The sequence below is a fragment of the Sinocyclocheilus anshuiensis genome, unplaced genomic scaffold (assembly GCF_001515605.1).
Source record: "Sinocyclocheilus anshuiensis isolate Anshui unplaced genomic scaffold, SAMN03320099.WGS_v1.1 scaffold862, whole genome shotgun sequence".
NCBI lineage: Eukaryota > Metazoa > Chordata > Actinopteri > Cypriniformes > Cyprinidae > Sinocyclocheilus > Sinocyclocheilus anshuiensis.
Genome location: NW_015539882.1, coordinates 549,726 through 570,771, shown reverse-complemented (window position 1 = coordinate 570,771; position 21,046 = coordinate 549,726). Strand labels below are relative to the sequence as shown.

Sequence of the window (21,046 nt, the reverse complement as noted above, 5' to 3'; positions counted from 1 at the left end):
TGTTTTACAGGGGCAAAATATGGAAATTTAACCATTTTCAAGGAGGAAAATAGAAGATAGCCTAAATAGGCTAATCAATAATGCTTGGTTTACTAAAAGTTAAAATATGCCGTATTAGTATTTCCAAAGAGAGCTCATTAACTCAATCTCTCAGTAATGGAGAAGCTTTATTATTGTTATGGTTATTATTAGCTTCACAATGGCCAAAGCAGCCATTTATAATATAGAGATGGAGTCTGTTTTGGGTTATACGTGCACAAATATAAGCATTTTATGCTTGCTGCAAAGTGTACATGTACATTTCCTCGTATTTTTCAATGACAGAAGCGTGTACGGTCCTCCTACACTGTAAGCGGTGCTGTAACATTCACCGCCCTGATGAATTTCTATCGCTACTTTTACCTTTGACGCATTAGGACATGACGGGATTGTAGCAGTCGCTGAAAACGGTCAGTGTGTGATGGGAGAACTACCCCGTTGACTTCGGACAGGTAGGTAGGATCTTGAACGCTCATTAATCAGTTGTAAAAAGAAGGATGTTTAGGCAAGGTCCGCGACCGGCTCGGTTGCAAAGGGAGGAGCGCACGCTCGCGCACAGAGCATCATCATTTTCCCGTTTGACTTTCATTTTGTGTATTTCAATGCGCAGCAAGTTACGCCGTGTGCATTTCGTGTGCTCGATAAAAGGCAGCTGCTTTTATATGCATCACGCCGCGCCATAATTTAGGGAAGTGCAGGTCTTCGGGGACGGACAGAGGGCTCTAGCTGTCACTGCACGAACACACGCCCATTTTCAATATATGACCAAAATAATGACCCGCGGAATGAGCATAAGACGTAAATGCACCGACTCCGCAAGCCGCCGTCGCATTCAGTGGGCTTTTTTGTAGGACCTGTGCATTTGTTTTTATTGCGATTTCTGCCGCTCCGTCATAGGCCGTCGAAATGTTATAACAAATACGCGGATGTTTTTGGGAATCACCGTGGGTGTTTATTCACAAATGACTGCGGCTCGCGCATAAACATTGAAAACACGCGTGGCGTCCTGGCACCTGTGCGCGCGGCGCTTCCTGGTATGTGTCCATTAATGTCGTTCAGGTTTCACAGTTATTGCAAGGAGAGAGGGTTAAAACCTTCATGTTCAATAACTACACGAATGCTTCATTTACACTCGGGATTTTTATTTCTATGGTTCGTATGAAACAAAGCGCAGCGCATTATTCGTCTTCGCTGTGCAGGCCTGGCGCAATATTAGGCTACATTAGGCTATTATTGTAGCCAAATTGTCTTGTTTTAAGCAGAAATGCTCAGATGCTTCATTTTTGTTCAGCTGCGGCATGGTGTGAGTTATAATAATAATAATACACTGTACATTTGTGGTCAAATTTACGGTAAAATAAACAACCGTGGTTGCCAGAACTTTACTGTAAAAATGCAATGATGATATTACAGGCATTACGGGAGGTGTTTGGTGATTGTATATTTTACAGTTCCTAACTGTACATATTATTAAATGATGTACTGTTAATATACAACATATTTGAGCTTATTTGACCTATCAAGCATCTGTGGCCACTTGTAGCCCAATTACCCACACAAGCACGTAACACCAGTTACATGATTATTATATATTAATAAAATGCAAAACATAACTTGTAACAAAAATAAACGAATGCCACAGATGAGTTTTGCATTGAAATGCTGCTTTGCCCTTAATTATAAGGCGTTTTATATTTTTTACATATGGAAAATACTATTTTAACAGTATTTTACTGTACTATATACTTATTTCTTTAATATAACATATTTTTTATGAAAATTATAAATAATTCCTACATGTTTTAATGTACATTTTCATGTATTGTCTTTTAAACTATGATATCATTTTCACCGTATATGGTGAGGTAACTTACAATTGCGTTAACCAATCGATGGTTTTTGCTGTAACACTTTGACATTCTTTTTAGTTAAAAGGATTTTTTAAGGCGTAGGTAATACAATGATAAGATGTTACAGATTCCATACTGTTTTGTTCAGTTTTGTTATTTGTTTCTGCACATAACCAGAATTTTAAATGCATTTCTACTCTATATACTGTACATATATAGCATACAATAGCACATATAGAATCTTTTATAATTCTACTAAAAATATAATTAAACACAGTTGATATTCCTATGTTCTGCTGATTGTATTGAATCTGAACTTTAGTTCCTGATAGAAATTCAGCTAGAACAGTGCAACATTTTCACTCATGCCCAATTCCTGTTTTAAAGTTAGTCTACTGAACAGAATCAACTTATTAGTTAATGCACCTAAAATAAATCCCATAAAATTAAAATATATTTGCTGCTTTAATAATTTATGTAGTGTGGTCATTTATTTTTATTTTTTTCATATCATGCATAAAAGGCATCTAGTATAGAAAGGCCGTTTTCTTTATATAGTGTAGATATATTTTTAGGTGACCGTGATTTTGCCAAATAAGACATGCTCCTGGATCAACATCTTTTGTTGATCCTGGATCAACATTATTGTCCAAAAATATAGACCTAACCCTATCCCTACCCCTAAACCTAACCCTACCCATAATTTATTCCTAAAATCAGAGGGAAATGATGGTTGAATAACAAGGGTGTAGAAGCACCTAACTCTGGTTGTAAGGCGAAAATTGACATTTCCTGTTAACTTATCCCTCAATTCTGATTGGTTGATTGGAATGTTGTTCCAGGATCAACATGGATGTTGATCCAGGAACATGTTGCACTTGGTGAAATCACATTCACCATATTTTTATGTATAGTGGTAAAATGTATATATGTGAATAGATTTTTATTTGTTATGCATGCAAATGCACTTATTAAAACATAATTATAATTGATCTCTCCTGTCACTGATTAATGAAATTCAGAAGACCTTTCTGCAAGGTTGTCAGTTTCCACAACAGTCATGTTCTTCATTTCATTCTCGTGCAAAGTGTATTAGAAGACAGGCCCTGTAAGCAAATACAAGAAAACTGATGGAAATTTGCATGTTCAGCTTGAGTCCCTAGACAAATGACCAGCCTGTGGTTGACATATTTTTGTAGTTCTTTAGGATATCTATAGTTTACTACATTCAGTTGCACTGGGACGTGGATTTTACAAATGGAATAAACTTCAAGGTCGATATTTTGACTTGAAGTAGAGTTTTAGTACACTTACATATTTACAGTCAACTGTATTTCAGCTTATTGTGTCCAGATTCTGTGGAACAATGGACAAGGAGCCCCAAACTAAAGCAGAACCTGCAAAGAGCACAGTTAACACCACGACCACCACAGCGGTGAACCCTTCCCATCAGGCCAATGGCGCACCAAAAACTCCTCCTGCGCTCACAACTGTAACCACCTTCCACAATCAACCCACCCCCACCAACAGAAAAGTAGTGCAGGTATGTTTGCTCAAACCATGGTCAGTTTTGTGTATAATTTCTGCCCTTTGAAAGTGAAGTGTTGGCCCTTTTCATTAATATTCAAAGTATTTGTGCTGTCAACACATACAGTAACTGTGTAAGATGAATTAAATGAGTTTAGCATCATTACATTTCTCTGAGGAAGGTACCGTATTCATTCATCTATTTTAAAAGACACATGCAAATATTGTTTATCAGTCAGATTCATTTGTAAATGAAAATATGATCAGTAAGTAAAAACACAGTTGATAAGAAGATGAGCTGCAGGTTCATGAGGAACTACATTTGATTTTATTTCATTATTCAGAATCCACATTGGGAAAGGAAATGTATATATTTACAGGAACAATTCAGCAAAATCATGTTCATCCAGAGAACATGATTCATTGTTTATAATCAACCGACAAAATAAGTATCTGCATAAATAAAAAATAATTATCTGCATTCTAATGAGTAACTAGGTGCGCTGAACGCTGTTTCCGGATAGCCTAAACTGTCTAAAAAAAATGGAAGTAGTTGTGCAAGTAATCCATAACATGTAAAATGTAATTTTAATATAACATTTCGATTTCATATTTATACATCTTTTTATAATACTGTTTGTTACTATTGTTTTTCATCTTTTATAATAAAATTAACCACTTTATTCTATCATCATAAAACTTCTATCTCTTCCTCCAGGTCAATCTGTCTGGGGACCGACTGGCACCTTCTTTTTCACCAAGTGAGAGAGTCAGCCAAGCTTCATCGTCGCAGCAAAGCCCTAAAACGGTGTGTGTGCAACAACATAGAAGAAATAATGTTCGTTCTCTTGGTGTTGTCATGACATTTATTGTTTAATTTCTCTCAGGTTTTTCTTCCCAACACTCCTGGATCAACACCTCTTGTAAGAGGAAGTCAGAATCCAAGCACTGCTCGTAAAATCTCCCCTCAAGCGCTGCTTCTGGGGAAGAGCCCGAGTACAAGTCAGGCTCAGATGCTTCTGAGGGCCCAGATGGTGAGACAACCTGTGTCATCATGTCCTGTTCTGCAGCATTTTTAAACTCCTCATCATTGCAATTTCAGTTCCTCACATGCACTTTTAACAGTTTTACCCATAATGCAACAGAAGACGTGCCCCCTTTCACACTCAAATGGAAACTTTGCTGGTTTCTCAACTCTTAGTGAATGCAGATATGAAGGGTGTCCTGTGACCCACTGCACTGTTTACTCACAGTCCTTGTTAATGTTGTATTTATTGCTCGTATCTGCATCAAAGTGTCGTACTGTTTTTTGACAGAAGTCTCTCATGCTCACCAAGACTGTATTTTATTTGATAAAAATACAGAAAAAAATGCATTATTGTGAAATGTTACTGCAATTTAAAGGGGTCATATGATGCGATTTCAAGTTTTCCTTTCTCTTTGGAGTGTTACAAGCTGATTGTGCATAGATGAGAGAGAGAGAGAGAGAGAGAGAGACAGGGTCACATCACAGTGGATTCAGCTGTCTTAACCGTGGCTTGTGTACTGCAAACACATACCAGCTTCATCACTGTGTCTGTCGCGCGACTCTGTTCCCCTTTCGGGCTCTGTCTTTACATTTATTTTGAAAGCTGAAGCTCGCGATTATGGTAAGGGGTGTTACATTTCCGACGAGTGCTTGCGGTGTTCGGCCAATCACAATGCACTGGGTCCGCTGGCCAATCAGAGCAGACTGCGCTTGTCGGAAGGAGGGACTTTGTAGAAAACGAAGCGTTTGAGAGAGGCGGGGCATAGAGGACCTACAATAATGTACAGTATTTGAAAAATAATGTGTTTTTTGAACATTAAAGCATGTCAACATATTCTGTTACACCAAATACACAAAATAATGATCTTTAAAAAAGCATCATATGACCCCTTTAAAAGAACTGTTTTCAATTTTTAAATATTTTAAAATGTAATTTATTCCTGTGAAGTAATGCTGAATTTTCAGCATCATTACTCCAGTCTTCAGTGTCACATGATCCTTCAGAAATCATTTTAATATGCTGATTTGGTGCTTGGTTATTATCAAGTATTATTGCTATTACTGCTTAATATTTTTGAGGAAACCGTGAAACCTTTTTATTAGAATTCTTTGATTAAATAAAAAGTTAAAAAGAACAGCATTTATTTGAAATAGAAACCTTTGTAACATTATAAATGGAATTACGGTTACTTTTAATCAATTTAATGCGTACTTGCTGAATAAAAGTGTCAATTTTTTATTATTTTTTATTTTTTTATTTTACTTACCCCAAACCTTTGAATCACGACGTATCAGGGTTTCCACAAAAATATGGACAGCTGTTTTCACCATTGATAATAAAAAGAAATGTTTCTTGAGCAGCAAATCAGCAGATTGGAATGATTTCTGAAGGATCGTGTGACACTGAGAACTGGAGTAATGATACTGAAAATACAGCTTTTCCATCACAGGAATAAATTACATTTTAAAATCTATTAAAACATAAAACAGTTATTTAGAATTGTAATGATATTTCAGAATATTACTGTTTTTACTGTATTTTTGATTTAAAAAAATGCAGCCTTGGTGAGCGTAACAGATTTCCAAAAACATTTTTAAAAATCACTTTTGAAAAAAGCTTTTGACTGGTGGTGTGTGTGCTGTGCACACATAACTTATGTCTACAGGTTGTATTTCTTCTCAGCTCATGGTCTAGTGTGACCAGCAGGCATATTGGCTTAAACAAGCAGAGGGTTAGTGTATAGAGGCCTGCACAGGGTGCATGCTTGCATGTCTCTGATGAGGACAGATTTTACTCGACCACATCAAAAGCTCTTCACTGTGCTGTGAAGTTCACCATCACACCTACACAGCAAAAGCACAACAGGCAGGAAATGACAGCCTTCTACTCTGCACCTCTGGGACTTTTTCTTTATCTTTTTACCTTCTCTCTTTTTCTTTCTCTCTTGCATTTCTCTCTTTCTCTGTGCTTGCCATCTGGCAGTTGATTCTAACGTCTGCTGTGCGGCCTGATGTACCTGCCCTCTCCTCCTCCTCCTCTTCCTCCACCCCTTCCTCTTCCTCACCTAGATTTCCCTCCACACAGGTGAGATTGATTATATCTGATCATGTGATAAAGACATCCGTTCTTCTGAATTTAAAGGGACAGTTCACTCAAAAATGATGTTTTGTCATCATTTACCCACCTGAACTTACTTGAGAAGTTGAGCAGAATCTCTACACAATAAAAAGAAATGGTGACTGATGGGGCTCCAAAAAATTATTTGTTATTATTATTTGCTGAAAATTCCCCTCTGCTCTCAAATCTTCTGAAGACTTTGCAAGAATATCGCTGACAAGTCATATGAACTTTTTATTGTATTTTTGTGCTTTTTTTGTCCATTTTAAAAATATGGAAAGAGCAGCTCAGATATTCTGCTAAACATCTTCCTACAATGAAGAAAGTTATACAAGTTTGTAATGACATGAGAGTGAGCAAATGATGACAATTTTTTCCATTTGTAGATGAACTAACTTTAATGTAGCATATAACTGTAAAAGCCAAAAAACATATTTTTTTCTGAAGTTTTAAATCTGTGTTCATCTGGTTTCTGTTACATGTGGTGTTCTTCCAAAACCAGAATTTATGGCATCAATATCTTTCATTCTGTCTCTATTCTTCAGCTCCAGAGTCTGACTCTCCGTCCACCTCCACCTGGCACCCTTACCATCCCTCCAAATTTACCACTAAAGCCCACAACATCAAGCCAACCCCCTTCTCTTTCATGCTCAAGATTACCAACCTTCCATCTGAGACCCAGCCAGCCAGTGAATGCTCCAGGGAAGGATGGAGCTACTAAGACAGAAAGCCCAGCATCTCAAACAGCTCAAACAAAAGCACCCGTTCGCCATCTTACGGTTCCACCTCCATGTAAGTGAACGCATACATATCTTGAACGGTGGTTTACTATGTCATCAAGTATAAAAATATAATGAGGTTTTGGGGCAAAATGCCACATAAAGTGACCAAAATTTCCAACATATCTCTCACAATGTGAGAATATCCAGCTGATTCTTGTTTCTTATTCTTTCATTTTTCTCCAGCCCTGTATGCACCTGCACAGGCCCATGCCTTAGCGAAGCAGAAGCTGAACAGCAGTGTTCTCAAGAGGCCCCACAGCCAGATCAGCATCCCCCAGCTGTTCTTTTGAACTTTCTGTTCATCTGTGAATCCTGAAAAATAAAATGTATCACGGTTTCCACAAAAATATTCGGCAGCACAACTGTTTTCAACATTGATAATAATGACAAATGTTTCTCGAGCAGCAAATCAGCATATTAGAATGATTTACTGGAGTAAATATGCTGACAACACAGGAATACATTACATTTTAAAATATATTAAAATAGAAAATGTTTATTATATTTTGTAATAATATTTCACAATAATCCCACAGGTGAGCAGGTCGTCTCTGATGGTGGGTCCTGTCCATGAGTCTGGGGTGAATGGTGTGAGGGAAGTAGAACTCATCCCTTCCAGTTCAGAACCTCCAGAGGACTCCACAGACTCAGATGATGTGGTTACAAACAGTAAGTAAAACATCTGCCTTATTTTCTAAGTTTGTATTTGTAGTTTATTGCATCATAAGCCAAAATCAATCAGTCAATCAATCAATATTATCTATCTATCTATCTGTCTATCTATCTATCTATCTGTCTATCTGTCTGTCTGTCTGTCATCTTTTACTAATATTTTTTCACTGTAGATGGTGTCGGACAGTCCCACAAGCTTGTTCTGCAGTGCCAATTTTGCAAGAGGAAAGGCACCGCCCAAACATTCCCACGCTCCAAACGCTTCTGCTCCAAATCCTGTGCCAAGAGGTACTCCTCCATTCCGTGACATAAATAACACATTGACAGAATAAAATAAACAACCTGACCTATTAGTATAACTGACACAATAATGAATGGGTGTCTGAGTTGTATTCTGGCACAAACAACTGCTCCATCAACACGTTTCTCAAGCTTAGTGGGGTCAGAAACCACAACTGGAAAGGTCTGAGCATGATTTCCTGCATGTATCTAGAGTTCTCGTCAAGAATAAAAGAACACATGTCAAATTGACTCTTTGTGTGGTGTTGAAAAGGGTATTTCCCTCAGCAGCTTAACAAATTAATATGAATGCTTACAGTGGCCGCATTAAATGTTTGGACACACCTATAAATGTTATGAATGTTATTTCATTATACAGCAATTATCAAACTAAGTGGAGTTTATATTAAAGTAATACAGAACCAAAAGACTTTCTCGATATTTTGAAGACAATTTTTTAAGAGAATGAGTGTTTACAAAAAAGGATTTGTTTGGTTCATAGTTAATGTGGTGAACTGCAACTGTGGTTACTGTACTAGAACACCTATAAGTCAAATTGAGGAACTAAAAATGACAACTTGGTCATTGCAAAATGGCTAAGTGAAGTTAGCTAAGACAAAAGCTGAATCATTTGTTTGCAAATGCCACTTTTTCTATTTTGTTTCTAATGCAATGACTTTGATACATTTTTAAGTATACAAAAGTGTTTTTAGGAGCACTGTATTTAAGTATGGTGGAATAGTGAGTCATGCGCTCAAAGCCAGTAGCTAGCGTTGTCCTAAAAAGACTCACACACTTACACATACATACTGTGACAGGATGTGGTCATGGTTTGTGATAAACATCAACCCTTGACACACATTACAAGCTGCAAGGCTGATTTTGGTCAGTATGTTGGGCTGACTAAAGACAACCTTTGTTTACCTTCTCGATCTTCTTGCAGGTTCAGTTACACCAAACGTTTCCGTGCGCTCAGGCGCTGTGTGAGTGAGGGGGGCCACAGATCTGAGCTCAGTGGTGCTGAGGAAAATTTCCACCAGGTTTGTCCAAGGCCTGTAAAACAATGCACTTGTTTGAGATCTGTGTGCTATACTTAACTCTGTTACCGTCTAGGCCAAACATGGGACCACGGAGCAGTGGAGAATCCTTCAGCAGCCGCCACACGAGGGTGAAGATGTGACGGCTGCTCCAATGAAGACCAGGCTCCGCAGACACACGGAACAGGAACGAGAGCGAGAGATTAGAGTCAGGCAAACAGTGGAGGAAACGAGAAGTGCTCCCACCTCACCCATAGATCCTGTGTCTCCCACCGATGTCTCCCCCTATCCAAAACCAGCTCAGTGGTCGGTGGATCAAGTGTCAAGCTTTATATCCAATTTACCAGGTACAAAGAACCCCTATCTATCTATCTATCTATCTATCTCTCTATCTCTGTCTGTCGGCCGTCTGTCTATCAATCAATCAATCAGTCAGTCAGTCAGTCAGTCAGTCAGTCAGTCTGTCTGTCTGTCTGTCTATCTATATTTGTCTATCTATCTATCTATCATCGTCGCCCCCAAACTCTCCCCCCGCCACACCAAAGAAGCCTCTTCCAGAGTTAAAGCGCTGCCCGTCCACCCAGTCATCCCAAAGCGTGTCGGCGCAGAGCGCTTCAGTGCCCATCACCGTTCCTTCCCCCGCGAGGTCTCACCTCACACCCCATACCCTGACTTTGCCCTTGAGGTCTTCCTCACCCGGTGGGTCCTTACTGGCTACAAAACAGCTGCTGAGGATCGCGTTGTCTTCTGCATCTGCCCAGTGCACCAACGGCCAATCAAAGACAGCTACTGTGTCCCCGCCCCACGATCTCATCCAATCCAAGCCTCTCATCTCGCCTGTGCTCGCTAAACCAGAGTGTCCCGCCCAGCCGTTACGGACTCCAAACCCATGCCCACAGCTGGTGCAGCTGTCGCCCTCCAGACAAACCACAGCGGCCACACCTCTCATCACCACCCCACCGCTGGCGTCTCCTCAAAGGGCATCCCCTCCGTCTCCAGTGCTGCCCCTGGTGTCCACCAGCAGCATTCTCGCACCGCTGCAGTCTCTTTTGACCTCACAGAGTCCAACACAGACATCCGAGACATCGAAAGAGCCGAAGGATAGAAAGCAAGAGCAGAAGGAGGGAGATGTACCAGAACAGACTCCTCAAGATCTGAAATGTCCAGCACCCCAAGAGAAAATCACCCAGCCTGTCACCGTAGATCAGCCATCAAGCGAAACTACGGAGAAGGTTATTAAATACAGTGCAAACTTCAAACTTCTTAGGATACATTTGAAAGAACTTTACTTTTTGTGGGCGACCAATATGGATTTTTCAATGGCCGATACTATGATATTTAGAGAGAAGTGTGGCTGATTTAATGCTAAAAAGACAATTTAATGATGATAAATGTTACATAGATAAATTGCTGAAGTGAAATAAATACAAAATTTGTTCAAAATTGGATTTTGGAAACAATGCAAGGGGAAGCGCTTGATAACTGGCCAATCAGGCCGTTATAATCCAATGCTCATAGTCTCATAATGGTGAAATATCAAATATGATCTGATTAATACTCATGGGCGATATATCAGTCTATCATTACTTCTTAAAATAACTTTTTTTTTTACAGCAGGGTTATTATAGTTAATTCAAACTAAAACAAAAAAAAGTTAATTACATTTTCATTGTTAAATTATAAAATAAACGTTAACTGAAAATAAATAAATTATTTATTTCAGCTAGTTCCATTTTTTTAGTTTAGCTTGATATACTAAAAAAATTTAAACTAAAACTGAAATAAAAATAAATAAAAACTATATTGACTTATTTAAACGAAAAAACATTACTACAACTAACTAAAATTAAAATACACAAATTAAAAACTTTCTAAATATTAATATAACTATAATAGTATCTCAATGATACTATCGTAATATTGTTTTACAGTAATGCTTTAGTGAGTATATGTTGACGTGAACAATCTCTCCGTTTCAGGTCTTGGACAAGATGACAGTCTGCACAGAGGATTCGAGGACTGACAGCCAGATCAAGACGTCACAGAAGAATGAGACACTCTCGACCTCAGTCGCACCATGGCCAGCTGAGAAAGATGACCAGTGTGAGGAAATGTCCACCCAGTCAGACAATCACTCAGGTATATAGAGTCATAGTCATATATGTATATCAAATATATACAATTTATCTGAATGTTTTAGGAGAAACATCTGAGATAGTTCATACCTCAATATATAACTGAGAACTCCATAAAGTCTCCTGAAATCTGAAGCAGGATGTATATACCCTGTTGGTAATATCACAACTGTCTTCATCTTCATCTAGCAATTTCCAGCCTGTCCTCTGACATGTCACCCATCCAGTCCTCCATCACTCAGCCATTAGATATGTCCCCTGTGGACAGCTGCTTTCCTCCAAAATTTCACCCTGTGTTAGAGAGGCCACCAGTTCAGCCTCCCACCGTCAGTCAGATGAAGGCCACAGAGGCTCAGCAACCATCAGAAGCGGCCAAACCTTTGGTTCTAACACACCTGGTGGAAGGATTTATCATACAGGAAGGACTGGAGCCATTCCCGGTAAACAAAATGTCTGTCAACCACTGATATCAGCATAATATATATACTATCTCTCTATCTCTGTCTGTCGGCCGTCTGTCTATCAATCAATCAATCAGTCAGTCAGTCAGTCAGTCAGTCAGTCAGTCAGTCAGTCAGTCAGTCAGTCAGTCAGTCAGTCAGTCAGTCAGTCAGTCAGTCAGTCAGTCAGTCAGTCAGTCAGTCAGTCAGTCAGTCAGTCAGTCAGTCAGTCAGTCAGTCAGTCAGTCTATCAATCAATCAATCAGTCAGTCAGTCAGTCAGTCAGTCAGTCAGTCTGTCTGTCTGTCTGTCTATCTATATTTGTCTATCTATCTATCTATCATCGTCTGTCTATCTGTCTGTCTGTCTCTGTCTGTTAGCGTGGCTTTCTCAAGCTAACATTAAATTTATCTTGACAAACTTTTTCCAAACTTAGTTCCATTATGTGAATGTTATCAGTACTGTTTTAACCCACCTCAATTATCTAAGGGTGTCAAGACATCGCAGAATCCTTCAGAGCCCAAGAGATCGACGGGCAGGCCTTGCTTCTTCTGACCGAAGACCATTTGATGAGCGCCATGAATGTCAAACTCGGCCCCGCTCTCAAAATATGTGCCCGCATCAACTCTCTAAAAGAAGGTGGAAGATAAAGAGAATGAAACAGAGACACAAAAGAAGCTAGGTATATCCTTGTGGACCATAAGAGCACTTGCCAATAGAATAGAGCCATTTTGTGCACTTTAATCTTCAGAGATTTATGCGATAATTTCATTATTATGAGAAAGCTTACATGTATTTGCTTGAACTAAACTAGCAAAACCTTACAGTTCTTGTAAACTTAGCCTCTGTCTGAAAGCATGGTAGCAATATAATGGTCTCAGTCTGTGAGCGTTTTACAGGATACTTATTTAATTGCAGTAGGAGGGAACTGTTAGCGTCTCCTTTTTTTGTATGGGTAATCATGATCAGGGTCAATGATTTTATATTTTTGGCTGAAAGCAAAGGAGATCACTTCCTGTGTCAAGCGCGGGAGAGGTTTGACAAGAACGGAAGTGCTGTTATTGTGTGCATGTCCCTTTGTATATATTTTCCTATCGTATTCCATATGTATACATGTATAACAATGCAGTGTTCTGTGTGTATAAATTAAAAAAAAAATGTTTTGTGAAGGATTTGTAATATTTAATATATTTGTCTTCTAAGGCTCTAGAAAGTACAAATGCGAATCATTTCAAGTTTATAAACATTTTTAAACGACGTTTGAGAAATGACATTTTGTGAAATCTCCGCAGTGGTACTGTGTAAATCAGACAGACTGTCAAAGAATAAGACAAGAAGAAGGTACCCGAAGGCAATCGTTTTAAATCAAGGCAGTGAAAAGGTGCCTTTTTTATGAGACCTTATGAAACTACTGTAGGCATTTTGCTGAGGCAAGCTATGTACTAGATTGTGTCATCAAGTGTTGTTTCTCATTGTTACATTACCTTTCTTGTGCCACTTTTGATTATTTAATTAAACCAACTACATTTTGTTACGGAACTTTGAATTGGTCATTTATTGTACACATTTCTTTGTTGATTTTATTATTGTTTTTGTCCTTTTACAGGTGCATCTTCAACATGTGGCAATGTGTTCAAAAGTTTGGGGTCAGTAATTTGTTTTGTTTTTTCCTCAGAAATTAATCATTTTGTTCAGCAAGAATGCATTAAATTCATCAAAAGTGGCAGTAAAGACTTTTACAATGTTACAAAAAATCTATTAAAAATGTTCTATCTATTCATCAAAGAATCATGAAAAAATGTATCATGGTTTCCAGAAAAATATTAAGTAACACAACTGTTTTCAATATTAATAATAAATGTTTCTTGAGCAGCAAATCAGCATATTAGAATGATTTCTGAAGGATCATGTGACACTGGAGTAATGGCTGCTGAAAAATAAGCTTTGTCATCCAGGAAAAAAATTACATAAAAAATAAATAAATACAATAAAATCTTGTTTTAAAAAAGATCTTACTGACCCCAAACATTTGAACAGTAGTGTATAAATCTGTTTTCTGTCATTTAGTAAGGGTTTCTCTGAGCTTGGTATAAGTCATCATAAAGCCTCCAGATATGTTTCTTTTTTTTTTTTAAGTCAACTTTATTAATCCCACAAGGGGCAATTAAAGTAGGATAGTAGCATCACACAACAACTTAATACAAACATAAGATATCACCTAGACAATACAAAGAGATAAATAAGTACAAACACAACCTAACATGCTTCATAATAAATTCCATACATAACAATAAGAAAAAAAATTACTAAAACTTTGAATTGCAAAAATGTATAGCCTCTGGAACAAAAGTGAATTTATATCTATTAGATGAACATTTAATGCTTCTGAATCTTCTTCCAGAGGGCAATACCTCAAAGTAAACCTTCAAGGGGTGAGAGTCATCTCCTGTAATACTACGAGTTTTCCGTAACATTTGTTGCTCGTAGAATTCTGCTAGACTCCGCAAAGGCCTAAGGTCTGCAAACAATTCTTATTCCTAAGAGAGAGTGAAGATTACAAGCATAAAAAAATAAAAACTCAAGATACTCTCAATAATAGTATAAAAAGTTCTCAGTATGTTTTTTTGTACACAGAAGGAGTTCAATTTCCTAAGAGCTTACGTTTTTGATTCACTTTCTTAAAGGGGTCATAGGATGCTACATGCACATTTACAAGTTGTTTGAACTGAAATGTGTGTTGGCAGTGTGTGTACACAACCATCCTATAATGATAAAAATCCACCCAGTGGTTTTTTTTTATCGTGTTAAATGTTTTCCCCTTTCTCAAACCGATCCGATAGATACTTGTACTCCTGTACCCTTTCAACTTCTTTTCCATAAAAATACACAGGTTTCACCTTTGAGGCGTTTTTTCTCAAATCAATTACCATCTCTTTCGTTTTAGTAATATTCAGTTGTAGTTTAGCTTCTTTGCACCACTCAAAGAACTCGTTGTGATCGTTACTGTCATCACATTCTGCACTTGTTAACAAAGATAGAAAAACTGTGTCATCAGCATATTTAACTACATGACAGTTATCCTTAGTGCTGCGACATTCATTTGTATAGACTCAGAGTATAAAGAGAATTGAAGACAGTAGGCTACGCACCCCTGAGGAGATCCAATTGATGTAACAAGCGTATCCAACAACACTCCATTCAACATGACTCTTTTGCTGCCTACATGTCAAAAAATCTAAGATCCATAAAACTAAGTCGTGACTCACATCAAATTCACATACAAGTTTCTTCGCTAAAAGAATAGGATTCATTGTGTTGAACGCAGAGGAAAAATCAACAAACAGCTTTCTAGCAAATGTGCCTCCATTCTCTAAATGTTGTTGTGTGGTATTTAAGAGGAACGGCTTTGCATCATCCACACCTATTTTAGTGCGATATGCAAACTGTAAAGAATCCAGTGTTACCAATTTAGCAATTTTGTTGCTAAATTTAGCAACTTTTCACACTACCCTAGCAACTTTTTCTTCCAAAAGCACCTAGCAACAAATTTAGCCATTTTTAACATTTATTTGGCAACTTTTAGCAACTTTTGATAAGTGACTCTAAAGCTAAAAAGGCACACATTTTACATCTAAATTACACAAAATGAGGAAACCAAAGATGCCTAGCTGTACACACTTCGCATGAATTAAATTAGCTGCTATTAGCAATTGCTCAATTTAATAATAATAATTTAATAATTGTTAATTTATGATACACCTTGTTAGTAGCTTGTACCTGCGATTGTTGATCAGTTAGTACACTGTAAGAAAAATATCTAGAAAAATGGAAAAGATACTAGTAATTTTCCAGGACATTATCCATTATCCATTATTCATTAGCCATTGTAACCCTGTAACCCGAAAACACAAAATACAATGTGGAATTTAAAATGCAGGTAAAAAAAACTCTGAAAAATCAATACGGAAAATTCCTTCATATAGTAGATTGTGACCCATTTTTACAGATATTTTACAGAGTGTAGCATACTAACTAACTGCTAATACACTGCTTAAAACTATAATTGTTCAGAATGTGTAGTTTTACTAGTTTACTAGCTAATAAAAACAAACTTAAAGTGTAGGCCCTAATTGTTCAAAAATGTGCAAGTGTTCAATAATTCAATGTTGTATTTAAAAATACAGTTATTTATATTTTAATATTATATTACATTATATTATTTTACAAACAAATCTAAATTAACATAGGGCCTATATAAAATATTTTTTGCTGAGATTTTAAGTAGTGACAATTGTCATCGAGCAATGACATCACAACGTCATTTAGCAAATTTTAGCAACAAATTGACCTTCCTTTAGCAACCTCCCCTAAAAATGAGTTGGCAACACTGAAAGAATCTAACTTATGACCCGTAACTGTGATAAGTTGTGACTTAACTTCCCTCTCTAAGGCTTTCATAGCTAAAGAAGTTAATGCAATGGGCCGAAAATCGTTAAAAGAATGTGACTTCTCTCGCTTAGGAATAGGTATTATGTTAGACGTTTTCCATAAGCAAGGAACTACAGCTTGATCCAGGGGTGCCTGAAACAGTGAGTGAAACACAACACTGAGCTGCTCTGCACAGTGTTTAAGTGTTCTCCCACAGATGCCGTCTGGACCAGGCGCTTTGTTAACAGGTGTAGCTTTCAGCTGCTTCATTACATTCAAAATATGCAAATTCAAAGAGAGGTAGAGGGGCTCAATTTTTGTTTAAAATCATCAAGAACAGCACTTGTATCATGCTTCTCAAAACGTGTAAAAAAACTAATTCAGGTCGTTGACCAATAAATTACCATCAACGTCCTTCACCGTTCCTTGCTTCGGTATACTTATATCCGCCATGTTCTTTATCCCATGCCAGACTGCCCTCATGTCACCTTGAACAAAGTTATTTTCTATTTTGTTTTTTGTAATTTAGTTTAGCACATCTGATTGTTCTTTTAACCTCCTTATTGATCATTCTGATGTCAAAAATTGGTCTTGGACAGCGTAATATCATCTAACCCACTAGATGGCATTCACACCCAAAATAGTAATTTCATACCTCCTCAGAGAGCGTCTTTTTAAATTGTTCCGGTTGACACAAAGTTCTGTTGTAGTTTGTGAAATATTATAACGATTATTTAATTTGGGAATAAACCGAAAAAATATAACACTGAGAGAGAAAATAAAAGCAGAGACTTATTATTACTGTAATAAATCAAAGATGTTATTCTCCAAGCTTTGAGGGAAGGCGATTGTGACGTATGTGGCTGTGCTTTCTTCTGATTGGCTGAAAGTTATGTTGGGCACGTCCATTATAAAAAGTAAATTTACCAAATGGATTGTATTCACAGTCCACTCTCAAACTGTTAGTTTGCTAATCTTCTCCATAATTTAGGATAAGTGATCTTTAAATATTTTTAATGTTTTTGTATTAGTTTTTTTACTTGAACACCATAAACATCTTCTCTGCGAACACATTTGTATACATTGAGTCAGAATGTCCCATAGCTGTCGTCTGCTTTGTGGTTTTTTAATGAGCTGCATCGGCTGGACTGGTATTATAATAGCGACCTCAACAAACGACTGGGTGGTGACCTGTAAATACGGCATGCACACCTGCAGGAAGATGGATGAGCTGGAGACTAAGGGCTTGTGGACAGAGTGCGTCATCTCTACTGCTCTCTATCACTGCCTCTCACTCAACCAGATCCTCGATATACCAGGTGAGAAAGAGTTCAACATATGTTCATATTTATTAAAATCTTTATTTTGTTTGCATGCATTATTATTTTCTTCCGATTTATGGATTTTAAACAAATCGGCATTTAGTTTAGTTGTTTTTTAGTAGTCAGTAATGTCCTTTTTAACTCTAGAATATTATTTGAGTTGAAAAGTTCGCTGGAATTATTAAAAATTGTATATACGTGCCCTTTTTGTGATGTATATATCTTTTTTTTTGTGCGCAAATTATAGGTTGTCGGGGAGGCTGAATGCATTTGTTGTTGTGTTTGTTTGAAGCTTACATCCAGACGTCTCGCGCTCTGATGGTCTCCTCCTCTCTGCTCGGTCTGCCGGCTTTGGCGCTCGTGCTGCTGGCGATGCCATGCGTCAAACTGAGCCAAGAGACTGAAGGCACCAAACACAGACGCGCAGTCCTAGGAGGACTTCTTATACTGTTCATATGTGAGTTATTACTATGTTATTGATGAGAAATATATTAGGGTCAGCCTCAGGAAGAGGTGTGTCATTCACATCTCAACAATATGGACATTTCAATGGTCATTTCTTAAAGGGGTAGTTCGCCCCTAAATTATAGCGCTGTCATTTATTCACTCAAATGCTGTTCCAAAATCTGTTCACTTTATTTGTTATAGAACGCAAAAAGAGTCAATAATGTGCTATTCGCTGTTTTCAATGAATGAAAGTTTAAAGGGGTCATATGATGCGATTTCAAGTTTTCCTTTCTCTTTGGAGTGTTACAAGCTGTTGGTGCATAAAGAAGATTGTAAAGTTGCAAAGACTAAAGTCTCAAATCCAAAGAGATATTCTTTATAAAAGTTAAGAGTCAACCACGCCTACCTAAAACGGCTCGTTCTAACACGCCCCCACATGTCTACGTCACGATGTAATGCATCAACTTCGTGCTGTGGATCGCCGGATCGGCTTTCACCGTGGATGAAGCGGAGTCTAGTCCGGGGGCGTCACATGTGGTTGCCACAAGCCCGCTGGCCGCACCGTTCTCAAGCCCGCCGGCCGCGCCACTGATGATTCAAACGCGAGTTTTGAGCAGTGTAGAGTAGCACTTGTTGGTTGTTGTTTTTCCGATCACAAATGCAGACATGGTTTTATGTTTATGCAGCGCGATACGCAACGCGTAAAAAGACAGTATAAGTCATTATAATCAGTAATTATGTCCCCACTGGATGCAACAAATGCCTCGTATATGATGTTTATAATGGGTTTTAATGTTTTTGAATCGTCGCTCCGGCCTGACAGGGCATCACAATATGGTAAGGGGCGTAACATTTCCGTCACACGCTTGAGGTATTCGGCCAATCACAACACACTGGATAGCTGGCCAATCAGAGCACACCTTGCTTTTCAGACCGATGAGCTTTGTAAAAATCGACACGTTTGGGGCATACAGGCCATAGAGGAGAAACAATAATGTACATTATGTGGAAAATAATGTGTTTTTTGAAACTTAAACACATTGCATAATGCAAAATATTGCAAAATACACAACATAATGTTCTTTTTAGCAACGTCATATGACCCCTTTAAATAATATAAAATTGTCAAAAAAGTTGTTTTGTGCATTATATTCTAAGTCTTCTGAAGTCATATAGGATAACTTTTTTGACGAATAGAGGAAAAAGTTGATATATAGTCTGTGTGTAAACCTGAGGGACATTTATGATTTGGATCAGTCAATTCATTGAAAAGATCTACCTCACAAGAACAACTTGTATCACTACTTCACTCATGAACTCTCATGTAAGCGCCAAGAAGAATTATGTTCAATAAATGTGTCATTTCAATTTTTATGTGAACTGTCCTTTAAACTTTTTACTCAATTCTAAATTTGTGGATTTTACAGTTTAAAGTAGCACTTAACACTATTATAAATAAAGGTTCTTTATTTTCTTCTACGGTTTCATGAAGAACCTTCAATATCCATGGAACATTTCCATAAGTCTTTATTGTGGTAAAACATGCTTCAGATTGAACATCAGAATGAATGTTCTGCACACTAAGAAGAAATTGTTCTTTGAAGAATTGTTCACTGAAAGGTTCTTTGGGGATCCAAAAATGGTTCTATATGGCATCGAGGCAAAAACCCTTTTTTTAAGTGTTAAGTGCTACACTTAATCAACCCCATCATAGCAAACTTGGTATTTACCAAAACCCATTTAACCAATAACACCTGAGCACCATTTCTAGAACAGCCATGGTACCATTTCCTTCAAAGAACCCATTGATATATTACTCATGAACCTAAAATAAAAATTTGTTAAATTGTTGAAAATGTTGCAGTTCTAAGCAAAATGCTAGATGTTGTCCTCTGGTTGTTCATATCCTCTCTAAAGTCAAGCTTTCAACATACAGGGCTGAAAATGTCCTTGACTGAAGTAACTGTAAAACATCCAGAGATTTCCTACATCCTGTTAGAGTGGGAAGAGCCAGTCATGGTCAACTGTCCGACCCATTTGTACAGGTGGCTGGTTTAGATTTGGCTAGTTCTTTAGTGTAAACAACACAAATAAAATGTCCAGTCCTAAAGTGTGGTCACATTTACTGTTGTTAAGCAAAATGCAGTAATTTCAATGAGAATCTACGCTTTCTGGAATTTCATGTGAGGGCGAAAGCTTTCCACATGCAAATTTCAGATCAGGTTAAATTGGTCAAGCAAATTTGATACATTGACCCACAGAAACCTGCTTGATTTGAAGGTGACTTCTGTCGAGAATCGTTTCTCCATTGCAGTCAAGTCAGTTTCTATGATTCTGGTACTACATTATAGTGGCCTTCCTCTTGTTTTCAGCTCTGTGTGGGATGGTGTCGACGGTGTGGTTCCCCATCGGAGTGCTTCACGAGGACGGCCTGATGTCATTCGGATTCTCCCTGTATGCTGGCTGGGTCGGTTCAGCCTTTTGTTTTTTTGGCAGCTCGGTGATGATTTGTTGCTCAAGGGCCGACGGCCCAAGTCAAAATCCCGAAAACCGCTACTACTACTCAAAACACAGCGGAGTTACCAACTCCGGCCCTCCTATTAACAGCCATGCCAAGAGTGCACATGTGTGAATGTGAAGACGCACTGGATAAGACCGCAGGCTCCTTACCTCAAGATTTGAACACACACCAATCAAATATGTGAAGAATTTGTTTTCTACTGCCATGGTTTGACTGCAAACATGTGAAGATTTGGCGGGGACAGAGAATTCGGTGGAAACTGTTGAACATTAAAGGCTTTGTTTGAACAGACACTGAAAAGAATTCAAAGGGAAACAGTTCTCGATTCCCTAGGCATGTTTTTTCATGGAAGTATTTACACAGTATTAATTTCGCTCCTATATTTTTTCAGTGACTTTCTTTTAACTTTTTTTTTTTTTTA

At 37.8% G+C, this 21,046-nt stretch overlaps 2 protein-coding genes across 2 annotated transcripts; both read left to right on the top strand.

The window, feature by feature from the left end:
- The first annotated feature begins 841 nt into the window (after window positions 1-841).
- On the top strand, window positions 842-11,934 carry LOC107685458 (polyhomeotic-like protein 3). Its single transcript, XM_016482050.1, has 12 exons — window positions 842-886; window positions 3,187-3,432; window positions 4,135-4,224; window positions 4,304-4,450; window positions 6,428-6,529; window positions 7,108-7,354; window positions 7,528-7,624; window positions 7,948-7,962; window positions 9,448-9,458; window positions 9,846-10,564; window positions 11,312-11,471; window positions 11,657-11,934. The coding sequence occupies exons 1-12, from the start codon at window positions 842-844 to the stop codon at window positions 11,932-11,934; spliced, it is 2,157 nt and encodes a 718-aa protein (XP_016337536.1).
- Window positions 11,935-17,095: 5,161 nt separating this feature from the next.
- Window positions 17,096-21,046, top strand: LOC107685446 (claudin-11-like). Its single transcript, XM_016482026.1, has 3 exons — window positions 17,096-17,654; window positions 17,950-18,114; window positions 20,477-21,046. Exons 1-3 carry the CDS (start codon window positions 17,429-17,431, stop codon window positions 20,734-20,736), a joined length of 651 nt encoding a protein of 216 aa, XP_016337512.1. The 5' UTR covers window positions 17,096-17,428; the 3' UTR covers window positions 20,737-21,046.

Bases quoted from the DNA above. Each gene is read 5' to 3' on its own strand.
- LOC107685458 (XM_016482050.1), top strand. From the start codon at position 842: ATGCACCGACTCCGCAAGCCGCCGTCGCATTCAGTGGGCTTTTTT. The intron at 4,225-4,303 runs GTGTGTGTGCAA...AATTTCTCTCAG, and splicing joins CGCAGCAAAGCCCTAAAACG to GTTTTTCTTCCCAACACTCC. The intron at 7,355-7,527 runs GTAAGTGAACGC...ATTTTTCTCCAG, and splicing joins TCTTACGGTTCCACCTCCAT to CCCTGTATGCACCTGCACAG.
- LOC107685446 (XM_016482026.1), top strand. From the start codon at position 17,429: ATGTCCCATAGCTGTCGTCTGCTTTGTGGTTTTTTAATGAGCTGCATC. The intron at 17,655-17,949 runs GTGAGAAAGAGT...GTTTGTTTGAAG, and splicing joins CCAGATCCTCGATATACCAG to CTTACATCCAGACGTCTCGC. The intron at 18,115-20,476 runs GTGAGTTATTAC...TCTTGTTTTCAG, and splicing joins ACTTCTTATACTGTTCATAT to CTCTGTGTGGGATGGTGTCG.